This window comes from Salvelinus fontinalis, chromosome 31 (assembly GCF_029448725.1).
Source record: "Salvelinus fontinalis isolate EN_2023a chromosome 31, ASM2944872v1, whole genome shotgun sequence".
Classification (NCBI taxonomy): domain Eukaryota; kingdom Metazoa; phylum Chordata; class Actinopteri; order Salmoniformes; family Salmonidae; genus Salvelinus; species Salvelinus fontinalis.
This window is the reverse complement of record NC_074695.1, coordinates 9718927-9738044: the sequence shown is the minus strand read 5'-3', so window position 1 is coordinate 9738044 and position 19118 is coordinate 9718927. Positions and strand designations below refer to the sequence as shown.

The 19118-nt window shown below is 44.1% G+C and overlaps 1 protein-coding gene across 1 annotated transcript in view; it reads left to right on the top strand.

The window, feature by feature from the left end:
* Nucleotides 1-5931: 5931 nt before the first annotated feature.
* LOC129829504 (potassium voltage-gated channel subfamily C member 1-like) overlaps nt 5932-19118 on the top strand; it is a 56103-nt gene continuing 42916 nt past the window's right edge. Inside the window, exon 1 of the mRNA XM_055891220.1 lies at nt 5932-7418. Within this exon, the coding sequence (XP_055747195.1) occupies nt 6771-7418 (648 nt within the window). The 5' untranslated portion in view covers nt 5932-6770. The remainder of the gene's footprint in view (nt 7419-19118) is intronic.

Genomic DNA, 19118 nt, shown 5'->3' with positions numbered 1-19118 from the left:
CACCGGCTTTCCCAGAGCGCCCACTGGGGCCTAGAATATTCACCGGCTTTCCCAGAGCGCCCCCTGGGGCCTAGAATATTCACCTGCTTTCCCAGAGCGCCCCCTGGGGCCTAGAATATTCACCGGCTTTCCCAGAGCGTCCCCTGGGGCCTAGAATATTCACCGGCTTTCCAAGAGTGCCCCCCCTGGGGCCTAGAATATTCACCGGCTTTCCCAGAGCGCCCCCTGGGGCCTAGAATATTCACCGGCTTTCCCAGAGCGCCCACTGAGGCCTAGAATATTCACCGGCTTTCCCAGAGCGACCCATGAGGCCTAGAATATTCACCGGCTTTCCCAGAGCGCCCCCTGGGGCCTAGAATATTCACCGGCTTTCCCAGAGCGCCCACTGAGGCCTAGAATATTCACCGGCTTTCCCAGAGCGCCCACTGAGGCCTAGAATATTCACCGGCTTTCCCAGAGCGCCCATTGAGGCCTAGAATATTCACCGGCTTTCCCAGAGCGCCCCCTGGGGCCTAGAATATTCACCGGCTTTCCCAGAGCGCCCACTGAGGCCTAGAATATTCACCGGCTTTCCCAGAGCGCCCACTAGGGCCTAGAAAATTCACCGTCTTTCCCAGAGCGCCCACTGAGGCCTAGAATATTCACCGGCTTTCCCAGAGCGCCCACTAGCTGCAGTTACTAATATTACTGGCTGTGTCACAAACTGTCACAGAAGATCATTCTAGAAAGGTGCTTTTAGTATATAAAGCCATGGATCTCTCTCAGTTGAGGCATACCTTATGGAGTAACCACACGACTCAGAAGCAAGGCCCAAACAGGGGAAAATACTCAGGACTCATCCGAGTTCCTTCAATATCTCAAGAGAAGAACAAGCTGTCAATCACTGTAAGTAGGGTTATTCTATAACGCTACAGTGTTGATACTGAGGCAGTTTTTAAGATAATACCTAAACAGTTAACTTACATAATACATATTGTTCCTAATCTTACACATGCGGGAACTCAAACAAAAATAAAAAATAAACCAAGATGTCTTCAGCAAAGGGAGTATCCATTGGCATTGACCTGGGCACCACATACTCCTGTGTGGGGGTGTTCCAGCACGGCAAGGTGGAGATCATCGCCAACGACCAGGGAAACATGACCCCCCCCCCGGCGATGTGGCCGTCACCAACACACAGAGACTCATCGGTGACGCAGCAAAGAACCAGGTAGGTCCCACTTCTGTCTGTCTGTTTCTGTTTTAATAAATGCTCCCAAGTAATAGTCTCTGGGATCAAATGTTGATCCAATCGTGTGGATGCATGTATTGTTTTGTTTACCCAAACTAACATTTAATTGTGATTCATTTCAAGCAGGTGGCCATGAACCCCACCATCACTGTGTTTGATGCAAAAACGTCTGATCGGCAGGAAGTTTAACGACCAGATCGTTCAGTCAGACATGAAACTGTGGCCTTTTACATGTATTGTTTATTTATTTACCATTTTTAAGAATAAATTATAAATTAAAGCTGACAGCTCTAATTTATTACAATAAAGCACTAATCCTTCAACAAATAGAAACATCACAAACAAATAACTAAAACACATACAGGGTTAGATACATAGATACATACATACAGGGTTAGATACATACAGGGTTAGATACATACAGGGTTACATACATACATACATACATACAGGGTTACATACATACATACATACAGGGTTAGATACATACAGGGTTACATACATACATACATACAGGGTTAGATACATACAGGGTTACATACATACAGGGTTACATACATACATACATACATACATACATACATACATACATACATACATACATACATACATACATACATACATACAGGGTTAGAGACATACAGGGTTACATACATACATACATACATACATACATACATACATACATACATACATACATACATACATACATACATACATACATACAGGGTTACATACATACAGGGTTACATACATACAGGGTTACATACATACATACAGGGTTACATACATACAGGGTTGCATACATACATACAGGGTTACATACATACATACAGGGTTAGATACATACATACATACATACATACATACATACATACATACATACATACATACATACAGGGTTAGATACATACATACATACATACATACAGGGTTAGATAGATACAGGGTTACATACATAGATACATACATACATACAGGGTTAGATACATAGATACATACATACAGGGTTACATACATACATACATACATACAGGGTTACATACGTACAGGGTTAGATACATACATACATACATACATACATACATACATACATACATACATACATACATACATACATACATACAGGGTTACATACATACAGGGTTAGATACATACATACATACGTACAGGGTTAGATACATACATACATACATACATACATACATACATACATACATACATACATACATACATACATACATACATACATACAGGGTTACATACATACGTACAGGGTTAGATACATACATACATACATACATACATACATACATACATACATACATACATACAGGGTTAGATACATACATACATACATACATACATACATACATACATACATACATACATACATACATACATACATACATACAGGGTTACATACATACATACATACAGGGTTAGATACATACATACATACATACATACATACATACATACATACATACATACATACATACATACATACATACAGGGTTAGATACATACATACATACATACATACATACATACATACATACATACATACATACATACAGGGTTACATACATACAGGGTTAGATACATACATACATACGTACAGGGTTAGATACATACATACATACATACATACATACATACATACATACATACATACATACATACATACATACATACATACATACATACATACAGGGTTAGATACATACATACATACATACATACATACATACATACATACATACATACATACATACATACAGGGTTACATACATACATACATACAGGGTTAGATACTTACAGGGTTACATACATACAGGGTTACATACATACATACATACATACATACATACATACATACATACATACATACATACATACATACATACATACATACATACATACAGGGTTAGATACATACATACATACATACATACAGGGTTACATACATACAGGGTTACATACATACATACATACATACATACATACATACATACATACATACATACATACATACATACATACATACATACATACATACATACATACAGGGTTACATACATACAGGGTTAGATACATACATACATACATACATACATACATACATACATACATACATACATACATACATACATACATACAGGGTTAGATACATACATACATACATACATACATACATACATACATACATACATACATACATACATACATACATACATACATACATACATACAGGGTTACATACATACATACATACAGGGTTAGATACTTACAGGGTTACATATATAAAGGGTTACATACATTTAAAATACATTTGAAAAGTTTGAGTATATCAATAGATGACCTTGTTGTTCTCGCCCTTCTAGGTGATCAACGATGGTGAGAAGCCCAGAGTCCAGGTGGAGTACAAGGGAGAGACCAAGGTTTTCTACCCCGAAGAGATCTCAATGACCCTGGTCAAGATGAAGGAGATTGCTCAGGCCTACCTGGGGCCAGAAGGTGCCCAATGCAGTCATCACAGTCCCAGCCTACTTCAACGACTCCCAGAGGCAGGCTACTAAAGACGCCGGGGTGATCTCTGGTATAACAAGTACCATACTCACATTTATAATCAAAGTTTACAAACAATGTACTGTACAACATTACATAACAGTGGTTCTCTTATCATTTCAATTGCTCACAAGATCATTTCATTTCTGGTATTATATTGACATTGATATTCAAACCAAACTGAATTGTACACGTTTGGATAGATGACTCACTCTATGCCCACAGAACGACTATTGACTCAATTCAAGAAAAATGGATGCGTCCTAAAATGGTAGTGGACTATGTAGGGAGTAGGACGTCATTACTCTTCAAAATGATGGGAACCAATATGACCACTAGATGGCGATCTTAGGTCACCATAGAAACACCTTTTCAAAGTGACAACAAACGCCGTTCCTTTTGAACCTGTTCACCTGTTGGACCCAGACTGTCTTATGAAATATGAATATGCTAATTTTTTCCTAGAATAGCTCTGAACCGAAGTTAACCACTAAGCAGGCTGTCTGAGCTGAATTGAACTGAACTGAATTTGTATTTGCGGTACGTCAATAAAAACATCTTCCTTTTAAGATTCACATTTGAAGAGGATGACACATGAACACATTGACATTATAAGACATGTCTTTCCAAAGTGGTCCTAACGTTATGACACAACAGGTAGTGTTAACCCTTATTCTAACTTTGTGCAATTGTTGGTTATTTTAAACCGGTAACACAAATTGATAATGATTACTTGGTGGTGATGAGTTAAGTAAAACAATAAATAATAATCTGTCTCTTGTAAATGAAGGATGAAAAAAAAAGGTATTATTCAACGAGTATCAGTGAGAGGAAGAGAACATTCTAGAGCAATGAAGAACTGTACAAGCATCGCTTCTGATTGCAAAGGAATCAACATGTTATTGAGAGATGTCTTTATACAAGTGGCCTCAAAGCTCAAATGACTGATTTAAGTGCTTCAGTTAACGCAATTATTCCGGTAGATACAATGATGTGGGGTTAACGTGCTTGGCATGGTCTATAGAACACGAGTGAGTCAGCGTGAGGAATTGGTAACAGACTAAAAGACATATGTTGCCATACAAAGAGCTGTTGTCAAATAAACAATGTTTTTCATGGATCTCCCAATAATGTGACTTTGAATTCATATACATGTGTGTGGGTGTAGGTGTGTCTGTGTGAATTCATTGTTTTAGTTATCCTAATTGAGGATCAATATACACTGCTCAAAAAAATAAAGGGAACACTTAAACAACACAATGTAACTCCAAGTCAATCACACTTCTGTGAAATCAAACTGTCCACTTAGGAAGCAACACTGATTGACAATAAATTTCACATGCTGTTGTGCAAATGGAATAGACAAAAGATGGAAATTATAGGCAATTAGCAAGACACCCCCAATAAAGGAGTGGTTCTGCAGGTGGTGACCACAGACCACTTCTCAGTTCCTATGCTTCTTGGCTGATGTTTTGGTCACTTTTGAATGCTGGCGGTGCTTTCACTCTAGTGGTAGCATGAGACGGAGTCTACAACCCACACAAGTGGCTCAGGTAGTGCAGCTCATCCAGGATGGCACATCAATGCGAGCTGTGGCAAGAAGGTTTGCTGTGTCTGTCAGCGTAGTGTCCAGAGCATGGAGGCGCTACCAGGAAACAGGCCAGTACATCAGGAGACGTGGAGGAGGCCGTAGGAGGGCAACAACCCAGCAGCAGGACCGCTACCTCCGCCTTTGTGCAAGGAGGAACACTGCCAGAGCCCTGCAAAATGACCTCCAGCAGGCCACAAATGTGCATGTGTCAGCATATGGTCTCACAAGGGGTCTGAGTGTTCCCTTTATTTTTTTGAGCAGTGTATTTAACGATGGATACCCTACCTGTCCTCAGCCTACATTGTGGCATACAGATACAGTACCATAATAGATACGCGTGAATCTACAGTCATTTTAAAGCCCCTAATAGTTCTATTCACGTTTTCAAATTATATCAACGGAAATCATGAATATATTTAAAGGAGTGGTACATTATAGAACAGAATAATCTCTCATAAAGGCTAAATTAACCAGACTAGAAAGGGTTAATTTATCGAGGCTGTTGCGAGCCTCAGTCGGCGCTACAGGGTGGGCTGGCTGTGTGTCGTCTGTCTGACTGACTATGGTGTGGCTGATCTAAGGGAGGAGGGAGGATACTTCTGGTTGGAGAAGCAACAGATCCTTAATGTTCCCTAAAAAACAACCTCACATCACATCTCATTCGCCTCGAGGACGACATCATCGCAAATTGATGGAATATTCCAATGCACGCGTCGCGCGCATGTAGTCATTTGGATCATTATTGCGGTCAACTTCCATGTTTAGGAAATGTGTTAGATTTTTTTGTGGGTGTCTGGCGGATTTTGTGAATTTTCGGATAAGGCATAAATCGCAACAATAGGTGAGGACCTTGGGTTATTGCTCCAAAAAATGTAATCTAGAAATAGACTTTCTTTAAATTGGCACATTTTGTAGATTTGATGTAGAATATAACAATATTTCATAGCCTAATCTGAAACTATCGCTGAAGGTCGCCAAGTATCCATGACTGAACTGTTGAATCTTTCAAGCCTATTTTCGGCTACAACTTCTGCTTATTTATAGACTATTCAACAAATATTTTGACCACAAAAGCCTGCCTAGTCTAAATTTATAGAGATGTTTTGAGATTGCAACCTATAGATACGAGTGGTTCGGGGAGTTGTATTGTAGCTTTTATAACAGGTGGTTTTAGTCAAGGCCACTCTCTCTGCCTGCCTGCCGCTCGCATTGGACTTGTTGAAAGCAACAACTGTCCCCGGTACAGTTGTATACACGAGTAGTATCATAACAAGGACTGACATGAGGAAAAACTCAACTGTCACTGTGTGATTCACCGAGATATAATAACGGAACAACAAACTAACGGAATAACAAACCGTCTCTCCATCTAAATCTATGATCAACTCGGTGTGTGTTTCGTCTTACCGAGGACGCAAGTCAGGCAACAAACCTCCGTCCAAGACATGCCTGAAGGAAGAGATGACCAGGGGGGAAGACTCGGAAAAAATAATCATCAATGTTGGTGGCACAAGACACGAAACCTACAAGAGCACAATTAGGACCCTACCGGGGACGCGCCTGGCATTGTTAGCCGACCCGCCAGAGCCGGTGAACAACCCAGACACGGACTCCCTCCCACCGACTCCCTCCCAACCCAGACCCATTTCTCCATATCCAACTACAAACGAGTTATTTTTCGACAGGCACCCTGGCATATTCGCTTATGTGTTGAACTATTATAGGACTGGCAAGCTTCATTGCCCCGCCGATGTCTGCGGGCCTCTTTTTGAAGAGGAGTTGGCGTTTTGGATGATAGATGAGACCGACGTGGAGCCGTGTTGCTGGATGACATACCGGCAGCATCGGGACGCAGAGGAGGCGCTGGACATATTCGAACCACCGGACCCAGATGACACGGACGATGAACTACCCATACGGTTCGGCATTGAGGACTGCCCCGACAGATCGAGGGGATGCTGCGAAGTTTGGCAACCAAAAATATGGGCACTCTTTGAGGACCCCTACTCATCCAGGGCTGCTAGAGTAAGTTTACACTACTTCTTTGCATATGAATACTATTGCTATATATATATATATATATATATATATATATATATATATAGCAATATGCTTCCTGTTCATAAACTCCCACAGTAAGTCATTAGAATCATGCAACGCAATCAACAGGTGTTCTAGAGCGTGTCATTTTCGCGCGCAGTGAGGCGCCGCTGACAACCAACAGGTGTCTGTTCTCTCACTACTGCTGCGCGACAACAAGACAGTAACAGGAACATGTGCTACTGTGGAAATAACATCATGGGATGATGATATTGTCTCATTAAGTTCAAAGCTATATTATTTTACTGAGGGTTCGTTGTTATGCATAATAAGTTATATATCTTACCCACAAAGTTACCATTAATGGAGCTACTTATGACATGAGAAGTCTGTGACCAGAATGCATTATGTTCTATATTATTAAGGGACACTGAGTAAATCATTCAAGTCCAATTCTGACCTTGAAGTCTTAGGCCTGGATATGTTCAAGTTCAAATGTGACTGTCTGGCACCCACATGATATACAGCCAGTGTGACAGCATGACTGGTTGTTATCTCTGTCGTGACTGGTTGTTATCTCTGTCGTGACCGGTTGTTATCTCTGTCGTGACCGGTTGTTATCTCTGACGTGACCGGTTGTTATCTCTGTCGTGACCGGTTGTTATCTCTGTCGCGACCGGTTGTTATCTCTGTCGTGACCGGTTGTTATCTCTGTCGTGACCGGTTGTTATCTCTGTCGTGACCGGTTGTTATCTCTGTCGTGACCGGTTGTTATCTCTGTCGTGACCGGTTGTTATCTCTGTCGTGACCGGTTGTTATCTCTGTCGCGACCGGTTGTTATCTCTGACGTGACCGGTTGTTATCTCTGTCGTGACCGGTTGTTATCTCTGTCGTGGCCGGTTGTTATCTCTGCCGTGACCGGTTGTTATCTCTGCCGTGGCCGGTTGTTATCTCTGCCGTGGCCGGTTGTTATCTCTGTCGTGACCGGTTGTTATCTCTGTCGTGACCGGTTGTTATCTCTGTCGTGACCGGTTGTTATCTCTGTCGTGACCGGTTGTTATCTCTGTCGTGACCCGGTTGTTATCTCTGTCGTGACCGGTTGTTATCTCTGTCGTGACCGGTTGTTATCTCTGTCGTGACCGGTTGTTATCTCTGTCGTGACCGGTTGTTATCTCTGTCGTGACCGGTTGTTATCTCTGTCGTGACCGGTTGTTATCTCTGTCGTGACCGGTTGTTATCTCTGTCGTGACCGGTTGTTGTCTCTGTCGTGACCGGTTGTTATCTCTGACGTGACCGGTTGTTATCTCTGTCGTGACCGGTTGTTATCTCTGTCGTGACCGGTTGTTATCTCTGTCGTGACCGGTTGTTGTCTCTGACGTGACCGGTTGTTGTCTCTGACGTGACCGGTTGTTGTCTCTGTCGTGACCGGTTGTTATCTCTGTCGTGACCGGTTGTTATCTCTGTCGTGACCGGTTGTTGTCTCTGTCGTGACCGGTTGTTATCTCTGTCGTGACCGGTTGTTATCTCTGTCGTGACCGGTTGTTGTCTCTGTCGTGACCGGTTGTTGTCTCTGTCGTGACCGGTTGTTGTCTCTGACGTGACCGGTTGTTATCTCTGTCGTGACCGGTTGTTATCTCTGACGTGACCGGTTGTTATCTCTGTCGTGACCGGTTGTTATCTCTGTCGTGACCGGTTGTTATCTCTGTCGTGACCGGTTGTTGTCTCTGTCGTGACCGGTTGTTATCTCTGACGTGACCGGTTGTTATCTCTGTCGTGACCGGTTGTTGTCTCTGTCGTGACCGGTTGTTATCTCTGTCGTGACCGGTTGTTATCTCTGTCGTGACCGGTTGTTATCTCTGTCGTGACCGGTTGTTGTCTCTGTCGTGACCGGTTGTTATCTCTGACGTGACCGGTTGTTATCTCTGACGTGACCGGTTGTTATCTCTGACGTGACCGGTTGTTATCTCTGTCGTGACCGGTTGTTATCTCTGTCGTGACCGGTTGTTATCTCTGTCGTGACCGGTTGTTGTCTCTGTCGTGACCGGTTGTTATCTCTGACGTGACCGGTTGTTATCTCTGTCGTGACCGGTTGTTATCTCTGTCGTGACCGGTTGTTGTCTCTGTCGTGACCGGTTGTTATCTCTGTCGTGACCGGTTGTTATCTCTGTCGTGACTGGTTGTTATCTCTGTCATGACTGTGTCATAGGCCTATCTGTGATATGCGATAGTTGTAGTCTCATGCCCTCTTATATGTCTCCTATAAGTGATTGATGATAAGTCTTTAAAATGAGAACATCACTTCAGTAACAAAATACCATTTGGTAACCTTATTGGGAAAATTGACCTTTGAACTGTTAAATCTCTTTAATTTCACGACAACATACTATATCACTTATAGCCTATGATATATGATTTGGTAGCCTATATAATTAGGAGAATTGACCTTTGATTAATTATCATATAAATTATGCTATGACCATAAACAGAACCATAAAAGGTGGACCAGATGCTGTTTTGTTCATAATGGTTCATGTTAATCTTTTCCTACCAGTTGAGATGTATGATCTTTGATATCCAGCTACATATTTTCCCCAGAGGGCATTGTCTTATGAGGCAGAGATGTGAGAGTTTAACAGCTAATGGCTAGCATCTAGCAGCTAATGGCTTCTCAACAAAGGCTTAGAGAGACAGAGAGAGAGAGACAGAGAGAGATGGAGAGAGAGAGAGAGAGAGAGAGAGAGATGGATAAAAAGAGAGATAGAGAGAGAGAGAAAGAAAGTTAGAAAGAGAGCGAGAGGGATGGAGAGAAAGAGATAGATTTTCGAGGCAAATGTGAAGGCAGGTACCAAGTACTATTATACACTATACCAGCAGCTGCCTCATAATTGGGAGATGGCACAGCAGTCTTCTCTTCTCAAAATAGAAACAGGATATTTTCCATTCATATATTAAGTCAACATGTTACACTGTTCTGTTCTATCAGACAGCTTAGTTCCTCCTGGCACGTACAGTCTGTCACAGTGCAGAGAGCAGACAGACAGCACGTACCGTCTGTCACAGTGCAGAGAGCAGACAGACAGCACGTACAGTCTGTCACAGTGCAGAGAGCAGACAGACAGCACGTACAGTCTGTCACAGTGCAGAGAGCAGACAGACATCACTAACAGTCTGTCACAGTGCAGAGAGCAGACAGACAGCACGTACAGTCTGTCACAGTGCAGAGAGCAAACAGACAGCACGTACCGTCTGTCACAGTGCAGAGAGCGGACAGACAGCACGTACAGTCTGTCACAGTGCAGAGAACAGACAGACAGCACGTACAGTCTGTCACAGTGCAGAGAGCAGACAGACAGCACGTACAGTCTGTCACAGTGCAGAGAGCAGACAGACATCACTAACAGTCTGTCACAGTGCAGAGAGCAGACCGACATCACGTACAGTCTGTCACAGTGCAGAGGGCAGACAGACAGCACGTACAGTCTGTCACAGTGCAGAGAGCAGACAGACAGCACGTACAGTCTGTCAGAGTGCAGAGAGCAGACAGACATCACTAACAGTCTGTCACAGTGCAGAGAGCAGACAGACATCACTAACAGTCTGTCACAGTGCAGAGAGCAGACAGACAGCACGTACCGTCTGTCACAGTTCAGAGAGCAGACCGACATCACGTACAGTCTGTCACAGTGCAGAGAGCAGACAGACAGCACGTACAGTCTGTCACAGTGCAGAGAGCAGACAGACAGCACGTACCGTCTGTCACAGTGCAGAGAGCAGACAGACAGCACGTACCGTCTGTCACAGTGCAGAGAGCAGACAGACAGCACGTATCGTCTGTCACAGTGCAGAGAGCAGACAGACAGCACGTACCGTCTGTCACAGTGCAGAGAGCAGACAGACAGCACGTACAGTCTGTCACAGTGCAGAGAGCAGACAGACATCACAGTCTGTCACAGTGCAGAGAGCAGACAGACAGCACGTACCGTCTGTCACAGTGCAGAGAGCAGACAGACAGCACGTACAGTCTGTCACAGTGCAGAGAGCAGACAGACAGCACGTACAGTCTGTCACAGTGCAGAGAGCAGACAGACATCACTAACAGTCTGTCACAGTGCAGAGAGCAGACAGACAGCACGTACAGTCTGTCACAGTGCAGAGAGCAGACAGACAGCACGTACCGTCTGTCACAGTGCAGAGAGCAGACAGACAGCACGTATCGTCTGTCACAGTGCAGAGAGCAGACAGACAGCACGTACCGTCTGTCACAGTGCAGAGAGCAGACAGACAGCACGTACAGTCTGTCACAGTGCAGAGAGCAGACAGACATCACAGTCTGTCACAGTGCAGAGAGCAGACAGACAGCACGTACCGTCTGTCACAGTGCAGAGAGCAGACAGACAGCACGTACAGTCTGTCACAGTGCAGAGAGCAGACAGACAGCACGTACAGTCTGTCACAGTGCAGAGAGCAGACAGACATCACTAACAGTCTGTCACAGTGCAGAGAGCAGACAGACAGCACGTACAGTCTGTCACAGTGCAGAGAGCAAACAGACAGCACGTACAGTCTGTCACAGTGCAGAGAGCAGACAGACAGCACGTACAGTCTGTCAGAGTGCAGAGAGCAGACAGACATCACTAACAGTCTGTCACAGTGCAGAGAGCAGACAGACATCACTAACAGTCTGTCACAGTGCAGAGAGCAGACAGACAGCACGTACCGTCTGTCACAGTTCAGAGAGCAGACCGACATCACGTACAGTCTGTCACAGTGCAGAGAGCAGACAGACAGCACGTACAGTCTGTCACAGTGCAGAGAGCAGACAGACAGCACGTACCGTCTGTCACAGTGCAGAGAGCAGACAGACAGCACGTACAGTCTGTCACAGTGCAGAGAGCAGACAGACAGCACGTACCGTCTGTCACAGTGCAGAGAGCAGACAGACAGCACGTATCGTCTGTCACAGTGCAGAGAGCAGACAGACAGCACGTACCGTCTGTCACAGTGCAGAGAGCAGACAGACAGCACGTACAGTCTGTCACAGTGCAGAGAGCAGACAGACAGCACGTACAGTCTGTCACAGTGCAGAGAGCAGACAGACATCACAGTCTGTCACAGTGCAGAGAGCAGACAGACAGCACATACAGTCTGTCACAGTGCAGAGAGCAGACAGACAGCACGTACAGTCTGTCACAGTGCAGAGAGCAGACAGACAGCACATACCGCCTGTCACAGTGCAGAGAGCAGACAGACATCACTAACAGTCTGTCACAGTACAGAGAGCAGACAGACAGCACGTATCGTCTGTCACAGTGCAGAGAGCAGACAGACAGCACGTACCATCTGTCACAGTGCAGAGAGCAGACAGACAGCACGTACAGTCTGTCACAGTGCAGAGAGCAGACAGACATCACGTACAGTCTGTCACAGTGCAGAGAGCAGACAGACAGCACGTACAGTCTGTCACAGTGTAGAGAGCAGACAGACAGCACGTACCGTCTGTCACAGTGCAGAGAGCAGACAGACAGCACGTACCGTCTGTCACAGTGCAGAGAGCAGACAGACATCACTAACAGTCTGTCACAGTGCAGAGAGCAGACAGACAGCATGTATCGTCTGTCACAGTGCAGAGAGCAGACAGACAGCACGTACCGACTGTCACAGTGCAGAGAGCAGACAGACATCATGTACAGTCTGTCACAGTGCAGAGGGCAGACAGACATCACTAACAGTCTGTCACAGTGCAGAGAGCAGACAGACATCACTGTGGTCTGCTCTGCTGTCACAGCCACTGGCATTGTCTGTGTGTGTGTGTACGTGTGTGTGCGTTTCTGTGTGTGTGTGTGTGTACATGTGTGTGCACTGTGTGTGTGTGTGTTTCTGTGTGTGTGTGTGTACATGTGTACATGTGTGTGTGTGTGTGTACATGTGTGTGCACTGTATGTGTGTGTGTGTGTTTCTGTGTGTGTGTGTGTGTGTGTGTGTGTGTGTGTGTGTGTGTGTGTGTGTGTGTGTGTGTGTGTGTGTGTGTGTGTGAGTGAGTTTCTGTGTGTGTCTGTTTGTGTGGGTGAGAGAGAGAGAGAGAGAGAGAGAGACAGAGAGAGACAGAGACAGGGACAGAGACAGAGACAGAGACAGAGACAGAGACAGAGAGAGAGAGAGAGAGAGAGAGAGAGAGAGAGAGAGAGAGAGAGAGAGAGAGAGAGAGCCCACAAAATGAGGTGGAAACTGAGCTGCACTTCCTAACCTCCTGCCCAATGTATGCCCATATTAGAGAGACATATTTCCCTCAGATTACACAGATCCACAAAGAATTCGAAAACAAATCCAATTTTGATAAACTCCCATATCTACTGGGTGAAATTCCACAGTGTGCCATCACAGCAGCAAGATTTGTGACCTGTTGCCACCAGAAAAGGGCAACCAGTGAAGAACAAACACCATTGTAAATACAACCCATATTTATGTTTATTTATTTTAACTTGTGTGCTTTAACCATTTGTACATTGTTACAATACTGCATATATATAATATGACATTTGTAATGTCTTTATTGTTTTGAAACTTCTGTATGTGTAATGTTTACTGTTCATTTTTATTGTTTATTTGACTTTTGTATATTGTCTACCTCACTTGCTTTGGCAATGTTAACACATGTTTCCCATGCCAATAAAGCCCCTTGAATTGAATTGAGAGAGAGAGAAAGAGAGAGAGAGAGAGAGAGAGAGAGAAGGCATGAGGGGAAGTCACCTCAGAGTAAGTGATGAGTATTAGAATGGGGGGGGTCACTCTGATCAGCCTGTTGGGATTATGAATCACTTGTTGTTCAGTATAATGGAGAACATAGTCAAATGGTTATTTTCCTCAACAATGTTTACTCACGGCCTCCGTCCCACTTCTGACACCAATGTAACGATCGGAGGCAGTACAACACCCATTGAGTGTTTTGAATCGTCCAGCCCATTGGCTAATTTAATAACCACTGCTTCAATAGGGTTAACCTGCTTGGGTGAGACTTCCCCCGCAAGGGAGTGGTTACAGTGTTTACGCATGCGAACATGTGTGCATGGATAACATATGTCCACAATATACAGGAGGCCTCCATATTCCCAGAGAGCTCAATGTGATTCTAGCCTGGTCCCAGATCTGTTTCCTATTGTCGTTAATGTGAATTTAAAAATCAGATAGAGGCAAAGCAAATCATATCCACCATCACAGGTCACACAGGATAAATACATTCCATCTACCTCAGTAACAGCTGAGCCTAGGCACAGTAGCATACTGCATAGCATACAATGTTATCTTTACCATCTCTGACTGAGCATAGAGACAGTAACACAGAATATAATAGAATACAAGACCCAAACTGCTATAGACCTATATCTATCCTACCCTGCCTTTCTAAGTTCTTCGAAAGCCAAGTTAGCAAACAGATCACCGACCATTTCGAATCCCACCGTACCTTCACTATGCAATCTGGTTTCAGAGCTGGTCATGGGTGCACCTCAGCCACGCTCAAGGTCCTAAACGATATCATAACCGCCATCGATAAGAGACATTACTGTGCAGCCGTATTCATCGACCTGGCCAAGGCTTTCGACTCTGTCAATCACCACATTCTTATCGGCAGACTCAATAGCCTTGGCTTCTCAAATGACTGCCTCGCCTGGTTCACCAACTACTTCTCTGATAGAGTTCAGTGTGTCAAATCGGAGGGCCTGTTGTCCGGACCTCTGGCAGTCTCTATGGGGGTGCCACAGGGTTCAATTCTCGGGCCGACTCTCTTTTCTGTATACATCAATGATGTCGCTCTTGCTGCTGGTGATTCTCTGATCCACCTCTACACAGACCACACCATTCTGTATACCTCTGTCCCTTCTTTGGACACTGTGTTAACTAACGTCCAGACGAGCTTCAACCCCATACTCTCCTTCCGTGGCCTCCAACTGCTCTTAAATGCAAGTAAAACTAAAGGCATGCTATTCAACTGATCGCTGCCTGCACATATTGGCTTGCAGACCTGCAAACCTAGTGGTGAACAATGGTAATACAGGATATATTGGCTTGCAGACCTGCAAACCTAGTGGTGAACAATGGTAATACAGGATATATTGGCTTGCAGACTTGCAAACCTAGTGGTGAACAATGGTAGTGCAATGCATTTTAGCTTGCAGACCTGCGAACCTAGTGGTGAACAATGGTAATGCAGGGTATATTGGCTGGTAGACCTGCAAAGCTAGTGGTGAACAACAATAATGCAGGATATGTTAGTTGGCAGACCTGCAAACCTAGTGGTGAACAACAATAATGCAGGATATATTGGCTGGCAGACCTGCGAACCTAGTGGTGAATAGTGGTACTGCAGTCTGATAGCATATATTAGCAGACCTGTGAACCTAGTGGTGAATAGTGGTACTGCAGTCTGATAGCATATATTGGCAGACCTGTGAACCTAGTGGTGAATAGTGGTAATGCAGTCTGATCGCATATATTGGTAGACCTGTGCACCTAGTGGTGAATAGTGGTAATGCAATCTGATAGCATATATTGGCAGACCTGTGAACCTAGTGGTGAATAGTGGTAATGCAGTCTGATAGCATATATTGGTAGACCTGTGCACCTAGTGGTGAATAGTGGTAATGCAATCTGATAGCATATATTGGCAGACCTGTGAACCTAGTGGTGATTAGTGGTAATGCAGTCTGATAGCATACGTAGGCAAAAAGCCATGTCCTGCTTTAAAGGCCATAATAAAGTACATACTCTTTTTGACAGCAACTTTAGGTTCAACACTTTCTACTCTACCATCTCTTCTTCTGGGACCACCCAACTAGCAGAGTATTGGAAACTGGGTGAAATAGTTGAGATGAGGAAGCACTCCTATCTCTATAGTTTATCTTTATAGTATAAGAGAGAGGTCCGTAAAACAAACACACATAAAAGTGATTGTATAATCAATGTTTGTCTGATAGACCACCACCAGCGCTAACATTATTTACCTCAGAATAGATAGATATTAATATATGTTTGTATTGAGCCAGACCTTTTTATTTTATTTATATATATATTTTTTTTTTAATGTATTTTATATATATATATATATATATATATATATATATATATATATATATATATATATATATAAAAAGTTATCTTTATTTAACTAGGCAAGTCAGTTAAGAACAAATTCTTCTTTTCAATGATGGCCTTTCGGTTACAAGTCCAACGCACTAACCACTAGGCTACCTGCCGCCCCTACACTCTAACCACTAGGCTACCTGCCGCCCCTACACTCTAACCACTAGACTACCTGCCGCCCCTACACTCTAACCACTAGGCTACCTGCCGCCCCTACACTCTAACCACTAGGCTACCTGCCGCCGCTACACTCGAACCACTAGGCTACCTGCCGCCGCTACATCCTAACCACTAGGCTACCTGCCACCAGGACTCAGAATAGATAGATAGATAATGTATGTTTGTATTGATCCAGGCCTCAGAATAGATACATAATGTATGTTTGTATTGAGCCAGGTCTCAGAATAGATAGATAATGTATGTTTGTATTGAGCCAGGTCTCAGAATAGATAGATAATGTATGTTTGTATTGAGCCAGGTCTCAGAATAGATAGATAATGTATGTTTGTATTGAGCCAGGTCTCAGAATAGATAGATAATGTATGTTTGTATTGAGCCAGGTCTCAGAATAGATAGATAATGTATGTTTGTATTGAGCCAGGTCTCAGAATAGATAGATAATGTATGTTTGTATTGAGCCAGGTCTCAGAATAGATAGATAATGTATGTTTGTATTGAGCCAGGTCTCAGAATAGATAGATAATGTATGTTTGTATTGAGCCAGGTCTCAGAATAGATAGATAATGTATGTTTGTATTGAGCCAGGTCTCAGAATAGATAGATAATGTATGTTTGTATTGAGCCAGGTCTCAGAATAGATAGATAATGTATGTTTGTATTGATCCAGGTCTCAGAATAGATAGATAATGTATGTTTGTATTGATCAAAAATACAATTTGAAGGTTGGACCGTTTGGTCATATTAGAAATTAGATGGTAGCCTTAAATCACATCTTAAATGTTGTTGAGCTAACTATCGGGCTGAGAGGTATAAACAGAGCCATAGATCTGGCTGTGGGAAATAACCTGTTGCTATAGAGACTGGGAGTTTGTTAAGTTCTGCGTTGTTATCTATCCCTGTTTGCACCTGGAATCGAAAAAAATAGGAGAATATTATGATTGTTAGTAGCATCAATATTGTCAGAGTGCAATCTAACTGTCAACAACAAAATATCTGCCATTTAGCACTTATTCTTGAGTGTTCACAAAGTGCAAAGAAGCAGTGGTTTTAAATGAATCGATGATTGAATGCTGGTTGACTGAAGCTCTTCTTATTGGCTTCCATTGTGTTCTAGAATGATCCTTCACACTGATGTGGTGGTTGATTCTTCACACTGATGTGGTGGTTGATCCTTCACACTGATGTGGTGGGTGATCCTTCACACTGATGTGGTGGTTGATCCTTCACACTGATGTGGTGGTTGATCCTTCACACTGATGTGGTGGTTGATCCTTCACACTGATGTGGTGGTTGATCCTTCACACTGATGTGGTGGTTGATTTCCCCTCTGCCTCATATCAGAAATAGCACACACACACACACACACACACACACACACACACACACACACACACACACACACACACACACACACACACACACACACACACACACACACACACACCCTGGCTCTCACAACACCAGACAGACAGACCCCTATCTGAGCCTGGCTCTCACCAGACCAGACAGACAGACAGACCCCTCTCTGAGCCTGGCTCTCACCATACCAGACAGACAGACCCCTCTCTGAGCCTGGCTCTCACCAGACAGACAGACAGACAGACAGACCCCTCTCTGAGCCTGGCTCTCACCATACCAGACAGACAGACCCATCCCTGAGCCTGGCTCTCACCAGACAGACAGACAGACAGACAGACAGACAGACCCCTCTCTGAGCCTGGCTCTCACCAGACAGACAGACAGACAGACAGACCCCTCTCTGAGCCTGGCTCTCACCATACCAGACAGACAGACCCCTCTCCGAGCCTGGCTCTCACCATACCAGACAGACTGACCCCTCCCTGAGCCTGGCTCTCACCAGACAGACAGACAGACAGACAGACCCCTCTCTGAGCCTGGCTCTCACCAGACAGACAGACAGACAGACAGACCCCTCTCTGAGCCTGGCTCTCACCATACCAGACAGACAGACCCCTCTCTGAGCCTGGTTCTCACCATACCAGACAGACAGACCCCTCTCTGAGCCTGGCTCTCACCAGACAGACAGACAAACCCCTCTCTGAGCCTGGCTCTCACCAGACAGACAGACCCCTCTCTGAGCCTGGCTCTCACCAGACAGACAGACAGACAGACAGACAGACAGACTCTCTGAGCCTGGCTCTCACCAGGACAGACAGACAGAACCCTCTCTGAGCCTGGCTCTCACCACACTGTTTGACACTCTTATATACTAATTCTCTGTTCATTTATTTTCATTAATCCATTATCAATCATTTATTAATCTATTTTTTCAAGAATCAATTATCACAATCAAATAAAAAATCATGTTACACAAATATGTGAATGAACAGAATGAGGGACCTGATCTCC